Source organism: Chiloscyllium plagiosum, chromosome 1 (genome assembly GCF_004010195.1).
Source record: "Chiloscyllium plagiosum isolate BGI_BamShark_2017 chromosome 1, ASM401019v2, whole genome shotgun sequence".
Classification (NCBI taxonomy): domain Eukaryota; kingdom Metazoa; phylum Chordata; class Chondrichthyes; order Orectolobiformes; family Hemiscylliidae; genus Chiloscyllium; species Chiloscyllium plagiosum.
In genome coordinates, this window is record NC_057710.1 from 73,651,794 (window position 1) to 73,667,362 (window position 15,569).

General features: G+C 40.2%; 1 protein-coding gene across 2 annotated transcripts in view; it reads left to right on the forward strand.

Annotated features, from left to right (window-relative positions):
* The window catches only part of ndufaf2 (NADH:ubiquinone oxidoreductase complex assembly factor 2), a 145,648-nt gene extending 130,456 nt beyond the window's left edge, over nucleotides 1-15,192 (forward strand). For both annotated transcript variants that reach the window (XM_043689369.1, XM_043689375.1), the window contains one exon: nucleotides 13,783-15,192. In XM_043689369.1, coding sequence (XP_043545304.1) covers nucleotides 13,783-14,037 — 255 coding nt within the window. In that variant the 3' untranslated portion in view covers nucleotides 14,038-15,192. The remainder of the gene's footprint in view (nucleotides 1-13,782) is intronic.
* The last annotated feature ends 377 nt before the right edge of the window (nucleotides 15,193-15,569 follow it).

The following is a 15,569-nucleotide window of genomic DNA, read 5'->3' on the forward strand; positions in this document are numbered from 1 at the left end:
GTGGAACGCTTGGAGTAGTTGGACCGTTCCGTATTACCTGTCCTTCGTGGAGAAATTTATGAAGAAAAACACCTTTTGACCACAAGTCCATCTGGAAGTGGTCAGCACGTAGTGTCCTGGAGACCCTTCAGGAAAAGGAGAGGGCGGATCCTATCGAGCGGTTCCCTGAGCAGACTGTCAAAGTCATTTGGATACACCCTCATCGCCAGAACTTTCCAACAAGCACCAAGACATGGCTTGGGTGGTGGCGAGAAGGACTCTGACTGTGAGATCCTTTATGCACGCCCAGACTTTCTGCCGCACCGCACGCTGCCCTCATAGCGGCTGCGGTGGGGACGAGACTGTCACACACCTCCTTCTGGAATGTGCCTATGCAGAGGAAGTCTGGAGAGGAATGCAATAGTGTTTGTCGAGATTCGTCCCGAGCAGCACCATGACGCGGGACTCCGTGCTCTACGGCCTGTTCCCCGGGACGCACACCGAGACGATCATCAACTCGGTGAAGGACGCTCTCTGGGTGGTCCGCAACGTGTTGATCTTCCAGCTGAAGGAGTTGACCCCAACTGAATGTTGCAGACTGGCACATTCCAAGGTCCAGGACTATGTGTTGAGGGACGCGCTGAAGATTGGGGCAGCTGCCACCAAGGCACGGTGGGGAAAGACCACTGTGTAACATCTGCCTGCCTAAGCACAGGGGTCTGACGCAGTAAGGTGCTTCCGCTGACCCCCAGCTAAATATGTGGAGAGTAATCGTACAGACCTTTAAAATGAATGATTACTGTGTCTCGGTATGCAAAGAAATGGAATGTTTACATATGTATGGCATGACCAATTGTACAGGGAGAAAGTGAGGACTGCAGATGCTGGAGATCGGAACTGAAAAATGTGTTGCTGGAAAAGCGCAGCAGGTCAGGCAGCATCCAAGGAGCAGGAGAATCGACGTTTCGGGCATAAGCCCTTCAATGACCAATTGTACATATCATCAAAGTATTTTATGAATAAAATATATTTTTGAAATAAAAAAGAGGCTTATACAAGAAATCTAGGTATGATCTTTGTAAAGCCATCAGGCATGCCAAGAGAAAATACCAGATTAGAGTCACAGACTAACCATACGACCATAAGTTGACGGTGGCAAGATCTGCATGATATATGGGCTACAAAGTGAGCTCAATGCATTCTATGCTCGTTTTGAACAGAAGGTCAGTGAAACGATGTCACCTGCCCCAACAGCATTGGGTGCACCTTTTCCCACAGTCACTGCTTCAGACTTCCGATTGACCACCTTGAGCATAAACCCATGGAAAGCGACTGGCCGGGATGGAGTCGCTGGCCGTGCATTAAGATCCTATGTAAACCAGCTGGCAGGCGTACTTAGAACATAGAACATTACCGTGCAGTACAGGCCCTTCGGCCCCGATGTTGCGCCAACCTTTGGAACCAATCTGAAGCCTATCTATCCTACACTATTTCATTTTCATCCATATGTTTATCCAATGACCATTTAAATGCCCATAAAGTTGGCAAGGCAGAGCGTTCCATGCCCCTACTACTCTCTCAGTAAAGAAACTACATCTGACATCTGTCCTGTATCTATCACCCCTCAATTTAAAGCTATGTCCCCTTGATCTAACCATCACCATCCGAGGAAAAAGGCTCTCACTGTCCACCCTATTTAACCCTCTAATTAGCTTATTTGTTTCAATTAAGTCATTTCTCAACCTTCTTCTAATGGAAATAGGCTCAAGTCCCTCAGCCTTTTCTCATAAGACTTTCCCTCCATACCAGGCAACATCCTAGTAAATCGCCTCTGAACCTTTCCAAAGCTTCCACCTCCTTCCTGTAATACAGTTCCAGAACTGTATGCAATACTTCCAGTTCAGACACACCAGAGTTTTGTACATCTGCAACATGACCTCATCACTCCAAAACTCAATCCCTCTACCAATAAAAGCTTAACACACCGTATGCCTTCTTAACAACTCTATCAACCTGGGTGGCAACTCTCATGATCTATGTACACTGACACGAAGATCTCTCTGCTCATCTACACTGCCAAGAATCTTACCGTTAGCCCAGTACTCTTTATTCCTGGTGTTCCTTCCAAAGTGAATCACCTTGCACTTCTCCGTGTTAAACTCCATTTGCCTCCTTTCAGCCCAGTTCTGCAGCTTACCTATGCCCCACTGTGACCTGCAACATCCTTCGGCACTGTCCACAACACCACCACCCTTAGTGTTATCCAAACATTTACTAACCCATCCTTCTATGCCCTCGTCCAGGTCATATAAAAATGACAATCAGCAGTGGATCCAAAACAGATCCTTGCGGTACACCGTTACTAACAGAACTCCAGAACGAACATTTCCCATCAACCACCACCGCTGTTTTCTGTCAGCAAGCCAATTTCTGATCTAAACTGCTAAATCACCCTCAATCCCATGTCTCTGTAATTGTTGCAATAGCCTATCATGGGGAATCTTACAAAGCACCTTGCTGAACTCCATATACACCACATCAACTGCTTTACCGTCATCCACCTGTTTGGTCGCTTTCTCAAAAAACTCAAGTTTTGTGAGGCACGACCTACCCTTCTCAAAACGGTGTTGACTAACCCTTATCAACTTATTCCTTTCTAGATGATTATAGATCCTATCTCTTACAATCTTTTCCAACAGTTTACCCACAACCGAAGTAAGGCTCACTGGCTTATAATTACCAGGGTTTTCTCTACTCCCCTTCTTGAACAAGGAACAACATTTGCCATCCTCCAGTCTTCTGGCACTATTCCTGTGGACAATGACGACAATAAGAACAAGGAGATGGTAAAAGACAGGGAGGTGTAGCATTGTTAGTCAAAGACAGTATTACTGTGGCAGAAAGGACATTTGCGGTAGTATGCGCTGAGGTTAGAAGCAGGAAAGGAGAGGTCACCCTGTTGGGAGTTTTCTATAGGCCTCCAATTGGTTCCAAAGATGTAAAGAATTGCAAAGATGATTCTGGATTGGAGCAAGAGTAACAAGATAGTTGTAATGGGGGCTTTAACTTTCCAATATTGACTGTAAGTACTATAGTTCTACTACTTTAGATGGGGCAGTTTTTGTCCAATGTGTGCAGGAGGGTTTCCTGACACAGTATTTAGACAGGCCAACAAGGGGCGAGGCCACATTAGATTTGGTACTGGGTAATGAACCTGGCCAGGTGTTAGATTTGGAAGTGGGTGAGCACTTTGATGATAGTGACCACAATTCGGTTATGTGTACCTTAGCGATGGAAAGGAATAGGTAAATACCACAGGGCAAGAGTTATAACTGGGGGAACTGGCACAGCAACAGATCAGAGATAAAAACTCTGTTTATTCTAGCTCCAAATTTCCATTCAACTCCCTGAATTTCTGCTTTAAATCCCCATCCCCTTTCCTATCTATGTCATTAGTGCCTGTGTGGACCACAACTTGGGGCTTCACCCCCTCCTCCAGGATCCCAAAAACACGATCCGGGATATCACGAACCATGGCACCTGGGAGGCAACACACCAACCATGAGTCTGTCGCGTGTCCACAGAACCTCCTATCTGTCCCCCTAACTATGGCATCCCCACTGACTAATACTCTGCTCCTCTCTCCCCTTCCCTTTTGAGCAATAGGGACAGATTCTGTGCCAGAGACCTGCACCCCATGGCTTACCCCAGTAAATCGTCTCCCGCAACAATATCCAAAACAATATACCTGTTGTTGAGGGGAACCGACACAGGGGATCCCTGCACTGCTTGCCGATTCTCTTTCCGTCTCCTGACGGTAACCCATTTGCCTTTTTCTTGCACCTGAGGTGTGACTACCTCCCTGTAACTCCTCTCAATAACCCCTCCACTTCCCAAATGATCCGAAGTTCATCCAGCTCCAGCTCTAGTTCCCTAATGCGGTTTTCGAAGAGCTGGAGCTGGGTGCACTTCCCGCAGATGAACTCAGCAGGCACACTACGGGTGATCCTTACCTCCCACATTGTGCAGAAGGAACATTCAACTGCCATAGCCTCCATTCCCACTATTCTAAATTCCCAAAGAAACTATTGAAAAATAAAGAATAAAAAGTAAACTATTTACCTTACCAATCCAGGACAGGCAATGGCCTTGTGATATTATCATTGGGCTGTTAATCCAGAGACCCAGATAATGTTCTGGGGACCCCTGTTCGAATCCCACCACGGCAGACAGTGGAATTTGAATTCACTGACAAAAACAAATCTGGAATTAAGTGTCTAATGATGACTATGAATCCATTGTCAATTGTTATAAAAACCCATCTGGTTCATTAATGTCCCTTAGGGAAGGAAACTGCCATCTTCACCTGGTCTGGCCTACATGTGACTCCAGACCCACAGCAATGTGGTTGACTCTCAACTGCCCTCTAGGTAATTAGGGATGGGCAATAAATGCTAGCCTAGCCAGCGATGCCCTCATCCTGTGAATGGATAAAAAATATATTATAGAAGACATTGTATCTGGAGCCCTGCTCATTCAAGCTCCAATTCTACATAATCTAACATCACCATGACTAGCTGTTTTCACATGTGAGTACTATACATAGAATAAGTGTAAAAGGATATAATTTCCTTTATTGTGTAGTTTATATTAAAAATTGGGAGAGGTGAAGTTATGTATTCAAAACCAATTCAGAAAAGACTGGGACTACTTTCCCTTAAAACCTAACACCTACCTTCTGTTTGAACAAAGTCAGAAGTCACACGACACCTTGAAATTGCAAGCTTTCGGAGCACGACTCTTTCATCAGGTACTTGGCAAAGGAGCAGCGTTCCAAAAGCTTGTAATTTCAAATAAACCTGTTGGACTATAACCTGGTCTCATGTGTCTTCTGATTTTGTCCACAACAGTCCAGCTCCAGCACCGGCACCTCCACATCCTACCTTCTGTTTGGAGCAGTAGGATCTAGGTGCATAGATTGATTCACCAAATGGTGGTTCCCCAGATTTAGCTAGGTCATTACAAAGGGGAAAACCATCATAGGAGGTATCATTATGTGCTGCAATGCATGCCTTTTACTGTCTGTGTCAGGATGGCATTAGAAAAATCTGTGTGAGAGTAGACTATAGATGTGTTTAATGGAAAGCTAGATGTAGATTTATAGTTAACTAGGCATATGAGGAGTAAAAGTTGAAGGATATATTTTAGAAAAACAGATGATGAGAATTTGGAGGAGGCTGAACACCAGCAGACAGCAGTTGGGTCAAATAAAGTATTTTATTCAAATAAAGTATTTTATGCTTTAAGTTCTATATAATTGAGAAGCAAGTCCAACTGTTTATAGGCAAGATATGTAAAAGAAGGTCACAGCACAAATTACCACTGAAACTCACAAGCTCCTCATTTATATCTGCCTCATTTGATGCCAACAATAGTTAGTCTTAACATTTTCAGTCGGCCATACCATGGGAGATTCATGAATAATATATAAAATGTTTAACAGTATGTTTTATGATTTGATCAAAATTCTTTGTTATTCTCTCTCTCTCTGTCTCTGTCTCTCTCTCTCTCTCTCTCTCTCTCTCTCTCTCTCTCCCTCTCTCCCTTCCTCTCTCTCTGTCTCTCTCTGTCCCTGTGCTCTCCAGAAATGGGTTAAGCATCTTTATAGTTCAATGCATTTTATTACAGGGATGTCTCATCCAGAATGTCTACACAGTTTGAGGGGCATTAATGCTGAAAATTGCAAATACTACAACTTTAATGTACATACTGGGTTATGCTTTTCTGGCTACATCATGTGAACCCTGACAAACAGCAAGCAACTGGCTTCATTGAAAAGCTATCTTATGATTTATGTACTTGCAAATGAGTGTATTATTAGTCTGGCGCTTATTCAAATATGAAAAAACCTTTTGAAACAAAGCTGGATTTGCAAAAAAGGATCAAAACAGGACAAGGTATTGTCCCTTCAATAACAACAGCTATTCAGATGAATTTGTTGATTGTTATGATGTTTTTATAAAGAAAGATTAAATTATTATGATTTTTAAAAGCTCATCAAAATAACAAGACCATGACAAATTTTAATTTGAGTCTTACTAATCAGAAGATATGTACAATGATCCGCGATGTTCAATGAGTATGTTAAACAATGGTTGTTTCAGATATTTACTATTGGCAAGAAAAGGCATGTTGGGCAGCTCTGCCTACAGACTGAAACCCCTTACAATTATATTTAATACTTTACTAAGTAAACAGTTGAATATTGAACATGTTTTGCACTTCATACTACGCAAATATGCTTCATGTCCCTTTAAATAGTACTAATAACAGTATTTAAGATTAACTTAGTTGCACAAATGGTAAAATAAGAAAAACTTGAATATTGTTTCACAGAATTTGCATCTTTCATTTAAATCACAAGCAAGTCACATAGTTAGACCATGTTTTATTTTATGGTTGCAATGATTAACCCTTTGAATGCTATCTACAATAAATAATAAAGTAGGCAAATAATTGATTTTGTTAGGTATACAGTAGGAAAAATATTGAGGTATAGTGGTGAATCTTGGTGGAAGATATTATTTCAGAGAAATGTATTCTCTGCCAGCCTCTCAGCGACATGCATATAAATAACTATTATCAGGAACCATCTGCTGACTTGATGCAGTTCTCCCTGTGGGAGATATTACATGTCAATGTTTTGAATCGTTTCAGACTCCTACCCAAGTACACGAGCGTGTAAATGTACAAGTCTGTTACTATTTCAAATCCGGACTGCTATCTTGCTAAAAGCAAAGCAATACCTTTTCATGCAACCTGACTCAAAACCTCGAATTAGAAATCAGCTATGACAATATGTGAAAATAATGGTTGATTTGTTGAAAAATTAACTTGTTCAAAGTTGTTTCTTAAAAGAGAACTATACCAAATTCATTTGATTTTTCTAAAGTCTAATTGTCAGCCTAATTCATTGTCACAAATGAACAACTTGTTACAGTTGAAATTGGTAAACATTGTATTGAAAATGTAGCAGTTTTCAACTGTAACAAAAACTAAGTTAAATTCAAGGATTTTTTTTCAACATTTAAATTTGATTTGATTTATTGTCCCGTGTATTTATTACAAATACAATGAAAAGCTGTTTGGTGTCACCACGCTCCAGCACCACCTGGAACAAAGAGTCACCACTCTCTGGTGCCATCTTGCCTCCATCTATGCCGCCGTCGCCGTGAGTTCATGCTGACCAACCTTGCTGATGAAGCTATTGCCGGTGATGCAGGGTCCTGCACTGGGACCACACTCGCCGCCGTCACCACCTCCACTATTAGGTATCTGAGCCTAGCCGCGGACCTGAAGCCTTGACTCAGCCTGCAAGTCTGAACCAGGAGATTAACCCTGAGATCTACTCTTCGCTCACTGGAGACCTCAGACTGGACTGGAGCTGCATTTGCCTTGTCCTTGTGTTACTGCTCCTGCCACCAGATGCCTTCTCCTTCAGCATTTACTCGGCCTTGCTGCTGCCAGGCCACCACTCCTCCATGTTTGTCCACATTCCAAGCAGGGCCCCTCTCACTGATGCCAATGCTGATTCAAAGGCCAATAATGTCCAGGTCTTGATTAAAGGATTCAGAATCTTTACATAATTTGGTCAGAGATCCCATAAAGAGACGTGTTTCTTTGCCACACAGAAGTACCAGGCTGTAAATTTTGCATCGCCTGTGCATTTTATACTCCACACTGAGCACACTGGGTCACAAGTCACATGTTGTTTTTCTGTTTTGGTCTTAATGCTTTACCAAAGCTACAGTCCCAATTGAAAATGGTCAGGATAGTGACAGTATGCATCATGCGTGGTCTGCATGGATGCTCAGACATTATACTAAAAACCTTGGACGATTTTTGGTCTCACTTCAGTAATTACAGAAGTCTCTGATCTAGATGTGGCTACGTTAGTCTCAATAACATAGCTTTCATTTTTATATCCATCACAAGCATAAGATTATATTCTGTAAATGTAAACATTTCTGCTATTTTGGTTTCTTGAAATAGGAACCAAATGTCATGTAAGCACCCAAAAAGTACACAATGTATATTGCTAAGGTGTTGTAATTATTCTCTAAGTAGCAGATGATATCACTTATTGGCTGGCCACAAAATCTCTCACATTCCAGCACAGGACCACCAGTCTGAAGAGTAATGGTGCCACAGTTGGTCTATGCATTTAACTGTGATAAGACCAAGACAATAGTAACAAGGCCTTCCCATCACCATCAGGCAACAGAACATCAAGGATGTTGACTTCTTACCGACTTGGAACATCTCCAGAAAGGGTGATGGGAAGGTGAGCATCCACTCAAGAATGGATGTTGAGTAGCATCAGTCTTCCAGCAACAATACTAGAAACCCACCCAACCCAACCAGTCTGTAGTAGTACCAAATTCAGTCAATTCCACGAGGCATGGAAAAGAGGAACAAGTTGGACACCTTCCACCAGTTTTCCTACATAAAATCTGGAACATCACACAGAGAGACAACATTACCCTTAAAGAGGTGCTACAGAGAATTTGTCAGAGGTGCCTTCAAAACATTATGGCAAAAATATGATTGAGATTGACAGGACACATACTTCACTTCCTGGATGTACACCCCACTAGAGTGGAATTAGAATGGACACTACCAATTGGAAAAAGAAGACAGCCCAATACTTTCCAAAACAAAAACTCATTGAACGTCTGTGGGAAAGTGTAAGTGCTATAGAATACTTGTATGTTGCTGACCTTGTAATCTGGTATGAGTTAGTCCTCAACTTAAAGAAGGCCCAAGATCATGTACATGTGATATTTGTGACCTCTCAAAACCCCTTATTTGAGCGTATTTATATATACTAACTTCCTAAGAATTCACTTTTAATTGTCCCATCTATTTTATTTGACTTCACAATTTGTCCCTTGATTTAAATAGTATGTAAAATTCCTACCAAAATGACTAGAGCAACAAAACTATAGTGAGCTCCAACTACAGTTCAGAAATAAATCAACAATTGATATGTTTTTTTAAATTCTATTTACTGTACGCTTTTGTAGTTTAGAAGCAGTAGCACAAACACAAATTGAATAGTTTGCACTAATCAGACTGAATTTACATTTCAGTGTCAAGTCTAGATCCCATTGTTGTAGAAATAATGAATTATAGTACTGTATTTAATTGTGATAATATGTAGTTTAAGTTTTGAACTTCTCTGTCATAATTTCAGTATTGCTAATGAAAATTAGCATGATGTGGTATTGTCTTGTTACTTTCATTTCAAGATATCACTTAAGGTATATTCTTCTCTTGTCACACCTGTGCACAATTAGTGTTAATATAATTCCCCTAATTAGAATAGATGGTCTAGGGCTGTTACTATAACACATTTAAGAGACAAGATAAACACTAACAGAGATATGTACTCTGAGTATGGCAGTGCTTTTCAAACATTGATCTCAGAGGAATACCCTGAGATACAGTAGATTTATTCTACAATACATCATGAAAATACATCACACATTGTTATTTGTTTTCCAACTTCATTATTGAAAAATGTCTTTTCCTTTTAACTCAGTCGCTAAGGCAAATTTTTTTTTGCAAGACCACAAATGGATTCAAATGTAGGACCATTTAATATTGTCCCTCTGGTATATGCCCAAAACGTCGATTCTCCTGCTCCTTGGATGCTGCCTGACCTGCTGCACTTTTCCAGCAACACATTTTTCAGCTCTGATCTCCAGCATCTGCAGTCCTCACTTTCTCCTAGTTGATTTTAATCTACTGCGAATCCTATTGCAAGGATGCCTTCCTTGAAGAAGCTCTCTCCCTCTACAAGAATTTCAGTGAGTCCCTCTCTCACTGCACCCCCCAGGTCATCTCCTCTGCCCTGCATTCCCAACGCCCCTCCCCCAAGTCCCTCCTCCCTACCTTTTATCTTAGCCTGCTTGGCACTCCTTCCTCATTCCTGAAGAAAGGCTTATGCCCGAAATGTCGATTCTGCTGCTTCTTGGATGCTGCCTGACCTGCTGCGCTTTTCCAGCAACACATTTTTCAGCTCTAATCTCCAGCATCTGCAGTCCTCACTTTCTCCTCTGGTATATCACCTATAATCTAAGAGCAACCAGCCTTCAACTACCTTTCTGAAATCCGATTTAACCTGTTAATTACTATTTTTTAACGTGTATCCATGAGATGTGAGCGTCGCTGGCTGGGCCAGCATTTAATGCCCATCCCTGGCTGGCCATGAGAAGGTGGCAGTGAGCTACCTGCTTTATGTGCTGGAGTCCATTTAGAATAGATAGGCCTGCAACACTGTAAGGGAGACTGTTCCAGGACTTTGACTGAGTAACACTGAAGGAACAGCAGTATATTTCCAAGTCAGGATCTGAGTAGTATCCTCCGAGAATGTAGTGGTTGTGGATTTGGAAGGTGCTATCTAACAAGTCTTGTTGAATATTTGCCGCACATAATGTAGATGGTACACACTGCTGTAGAGAGAATGTTTGTGAACTGGGGAGTGGTGGTTTCGTGGTGATATCACCAGACTGGTAATCTACTACCTCAAGCTAATGTTCTGGAGACATGGGTTTGTATCCCACCACAGCAGATGGTGAAATTTGAAATCGAATAAAATCCAGGATCGGGGTTAATCTATTGGTGACCATATAACTATTGTCAACTGTTGGAAAAGCCCATCTTGGTCACTGATGGGAAAGGAATGGAAATCATTGTCTGCCTGTCTCACAATTCCTCAAAAAAAATTCTTAAATGGCTTTGCTCCCCCCCCCCCCCTTCCAATTGTACCTACCTGCAAATCTATGAAACCTCCCTTTGAATTCTCCATTCTTCTGACTCCTTCCTTTAATCCATTGTATTTCTGAAACTCTCTTCACAAAATCTGTCTTTTCCTCCTAGTCTATCTTTGACGTGACATTTTTATCCCTTACATTAGTTGGAATGTAATTGACCTTTATAATACTTGATTTTGTTAAAACTTTGAATTAGTAAACATTTTAAGCATATTTTGTCTTAATTACACTACACTGAAATGAAACATTTAAGTGCAGTGTGTATTCTAATCCAATGAGTGAAATGGGGATCTGAAAGATGGCAAGTACCTAATTGAGTAAGGTGTTGTCCTTGAGTAAATTCTGCCAGAAAATGTGATAAAAACAGGTTCAATAGTAATTTTGAAATAGGAAATAGAAGTGCTATGGAGAGAGGAAAGAAAATTAGTATAGTCTTCTTTGGTTCTGAAGAAAGGTTAGTTTGGACTTGAAACATTCAGTTTCTCTCTCCACAGATGCTGCCAGACCTGCTGAGTTTCTCCGGAATTTTGTTTTTGTTTAGATGTCCAGCATCTGCATTTTGCTTTTAATAGAATCAATAATTGTTTGGTTCTATAAGACCATAAGACATAGGAAGGGAAGTAAGGCCGTTCGGCCCATCGTGTCCGCTCCACCATTCAATGATGGCTGATGGGCATTTCAACGCCACTTACCCACACTCTCACCATATCCCTTAATACCTTGCGCGATCAAGAATTTATCAATCTCTGCCTTGAAGACATTTAACATCCCGGCCTCCACTACGCTCCGTGGCAATGAATATCCACAGACCCACCACTCTCTGGCTAAAGAAATGTCACCTCATTTCCGTTCTAAATTGACCCCATCTATTTCTAAGGCTGTGCCCACGGGTCCTCGTATCCCCGCTTAATGGAAACAAATTCCCAGCGTCCACCATTTCTAAGCCATGCATTATCTTGTAAGTTTCTACTAGATCTCCCCTCAACCTTCTGAACTCTAATAAATCCAATTCCAGGATCCTCAGCCCTTCATCACTAACCCAGTTTCATTAGAGAGACAGATAACTGGTAGAATGCGTAAGCACTCAAAATGACAACGAGGGAAATGTTCAGCAGCTATTCTATCGAATGTGTGCAATACCATTTTATTGTGACGCTGTTGGTCTTACTATTCTTTTCTGCTCAACCACCAGTTGCTGCCGTGTTGATGAACCAAAGTTCCCTCCCACTGAACTTCAGCAAAGCTGGGAATAATCCCAATTATATTTCCCAATAGGAAATAGCCCCAACCAATATATCAAGTCTTTGAACTTGATTGGATCAGTTGTTTCAGATCCAATTTATTTGATCCATCCTGAAAGGATATGAAGTTGCCCACATTGCAGTATCCAGTTTCTTTTCATATGATATCAAATTATTTGCCTCATCATTCTGTTCGGAAGTTTATTCCATGTGCTATCACACTTCTTGTGAAAAATAACCTAATGCTAACTATCCTAAATTTGCTTTTTGATAGTTTGAATCCTTGTTTCCTACTGCATCTCTTGCGATTTAACTTAGTTATATTCTATATTTATATTTTTCTATTCTCCTAACTCTTAAGGAGGGAATTCCAGGATATTGACCTAGCCATAGTGAAGGAAAGGTGGTATATTTCCAAGTCAGGATGGTGAGTGGCTTGGAGGAAAACTGTGGTGTTGTGGTGTTTCCATGTATCTGCTGCCCTTTTCTTTCTCAATGGAAGTGGGCAGGGTTTGGAAGGTGTCGTCTAAGGATCTTGGTGAATTTCCGCAGTGTGTCTTGTAGATAGTAGACACTGGCTGCTACCAATAAAAGACTCTTCACTCATCTCCTCCCTCAATATAAAGTTTTCCTTAGTTAGACCCTTGACTTTAACTATTTAGCCTTGTAATTCCAGAGCATCCTGTTCTTAAATATCTTCCTTGTCTCCTAGCATCAGCATTGGTCTCATTTCTCAAGAGTGCAGTTTGACCAGAAAGTTGTATAATTTGATCACAACGTCCTCTGATTTGCATGCTGAAGTTGTCCCATATTGCATTGGTTTTGTTAATTTGTGCTGAGTTACCTATTAATGCCTGCAAGGTTCTTTCAGCTTCACCCTCAATACCATTCGTGCAGTGTTTCTGTGACCCATTTCAATGTGCAACACCTTTGTTTAGTTTGACATTGTAGAAGAGGTGTTTGAAGTATTTTATGTACTTTAGAAATGTGTTGCTGTACTAAGCGATTTAATTAGAGGAGAGGGTGACTACTCAACTGGAGCTATAGTTACCAGTTCAGGTAAGTGCCAATAACATTCAGGCTTTGAAATCCTGCTGATCTAAGGCACTGTAAGTCATTGTTAGAAAAACAAGGGAGGTGTTGGGGATGCAGTGAGCCTGGAAAACCTGAGACTTGAAGGGAACATAGGAGCTGATGAAGCTCTTTTAAAGCAAATATTTGTGCAAAAATGTCCTGGTTCTTATTAAAAACGCCTAGAACAGCATCTACTGTCATAGCTTTTATTGCTATAACTACACCAGAAGAACTTTCAATGAGAACACATTTGACTTGAATGAGACATTTTTTCTTCAAGATAAACTTCAGTGCCTCACAGAGTTATTTGAAAAAGCAATCAGTTCTTTCCCTTAATTCTGAATAGTGTGCCTCAAAAGATTGGCAATATGGTGAAATTAATATGTCGTGGTTAGTAGGAAAATAATATATTGGAATGAAAGCTGTGAAAGAAGGAAGATCATCTCAAAATAGAGAAACGACTATGTTGAAATATTTTTTGTGATAAATTGGCAATTCAGTGTCTCCAAATGTATTTGCTGTAACAATATACTAAGATTTTAATTCTTTTAACAAACTTGATTCAGTGCAAAAGTAAATAGTTTTGGTCTACATATCCTAATGAGTAATGTTGAAATTTATGTTTAAAATTGTTTTTTGTATTTGCAAAGGAAATTCTACGCAATGAAGAATATAGGAAAATGATTAAGATAAATGCCGATGAAGTACAACAGAAGGAGGAGATTAGGAGAGAAAAAGAATATGAAGAAGGTCTTGTTGCGCGGCCAATTCGAACCCAAACCAAGGGACATGCCTCTGCAACTTACTATGGAAAGGATGACCTATCTTCAGAACCCTCAAGTACAGCAAATACCTTCCAGCCAGGTGGCTGGTTACCACCAGAAAACTCAAACAAGAAAAAGTAACTTTATTTTTGCCTTATGGTTTGAAGACTGTTAACCAGAAATATCTAGCATATAAACAAAGGAACTGTGTACACATAAAGCAATTATCTCATTTCTCTAATACAGCAGTCAAGAGTGTTTTGTATTTTCTTTAGTTTAAGTTTTTAAATTCAAACCTTGGCACTTGAAGAGTCTTCTGACAAGGTCATCAGTTTCAAGTATTCCTTAATTTTTGAAAAAATCTGCTTTTCTATGGGTAGTTTATTTTACTTCCTCAAGAATTAGGGCAAAAGGTTTGCATGAAGTTTGTAAATCATTGCTTTAGTCTAAGTTGGAATTGAAGTATTTAAACAGTTTCAAATATGCAAACTAGAAATTCTTCTCAACAGTGGGGTGCAGTGAAGGGGGAGCTAATCCTCAGCAAAAACAAAGTACCACATGGACACCTAGAACATCTTTTCTTAGATCTAAAAATTAATTGCTCAGTTGCACCAAATGCCCAACTCTCAAAACTTGAGTTAATTAGCCTGATGTAATGTCAAAAACTTTCTGTTTTACGCACGACTATAATCTAGTTGTTGATATTGAGCCCACTTAATAGAAGAATGAATCAGTTACTTCAGTTTACTGGACGGTTTTCAATGCAGAGTAGCGCTGACAACATGAGTTCAATTCCTGTAACAACTGAGGTTACCATTAAGAACTTTCCTTCTCAACCTCTCCTTTTGCCTGAAGTGGTGATCCTCGGGTTAAACCATCACCAGTCATCTCTGTCGCATAAGAGAGCATCCCTATGGTCCTCTAGGTTTGTGATAACTTTAGCATTGCCTGTCAGAAAATACTACAGTTAGTATAACAATAGAAAATCTTGTGCTTATTATACTAATTTTTAAAAAATTACTGAAACACATTATATGTTTGAAGTAATTCATTTTCCGAAACAATGACACCAACCTGTATTAATTGTATCGATTACATTTTGTCAATGGCTTGTTAGAAGTCTCGATTGCTGTTAAGTACAAATGCAATTTTAAATTGTAATCTTTTCCTTCTTTGTTTAAATAATTTTGAATGTTTATCTGCTGGTGTGTACTTTGCTTGTCTGAATATTTAGTTTTCATTCTGCTGGTAAGAATTGTAAATAAATTCTTTAATAAAGTATGCAATATACCAAAATAATTTTGTTTTAATTTGTAACTAATGTGTTGTTGTAATCAATACTTAGTAATGAACCACCCGCACATATAGCATAACTGAAGACTCTTATTTTAAAAAAGGCCAGTGGCTAAACCCTTCAATTGGTCTGTTCAACTTAATCCCCAAATGCAGTATAGTCCTTCAAGAGTCTGTTTTGAGTTACCATCTAATTTTTTCTTGTTCTCTGTAGGTTTTGAAATCATTGCCCCACTTCAGGATAATTATTCGGAACTCTTTCTGTTGATTGACCCATTTATGGAGTAATTGGCTCTCACTGTATGTGTCACCAAGTGTGTATTTGACCATGGATGATTTTCTTCTGTTGCATCTAATACACATTCAGCAATTCAACCAAT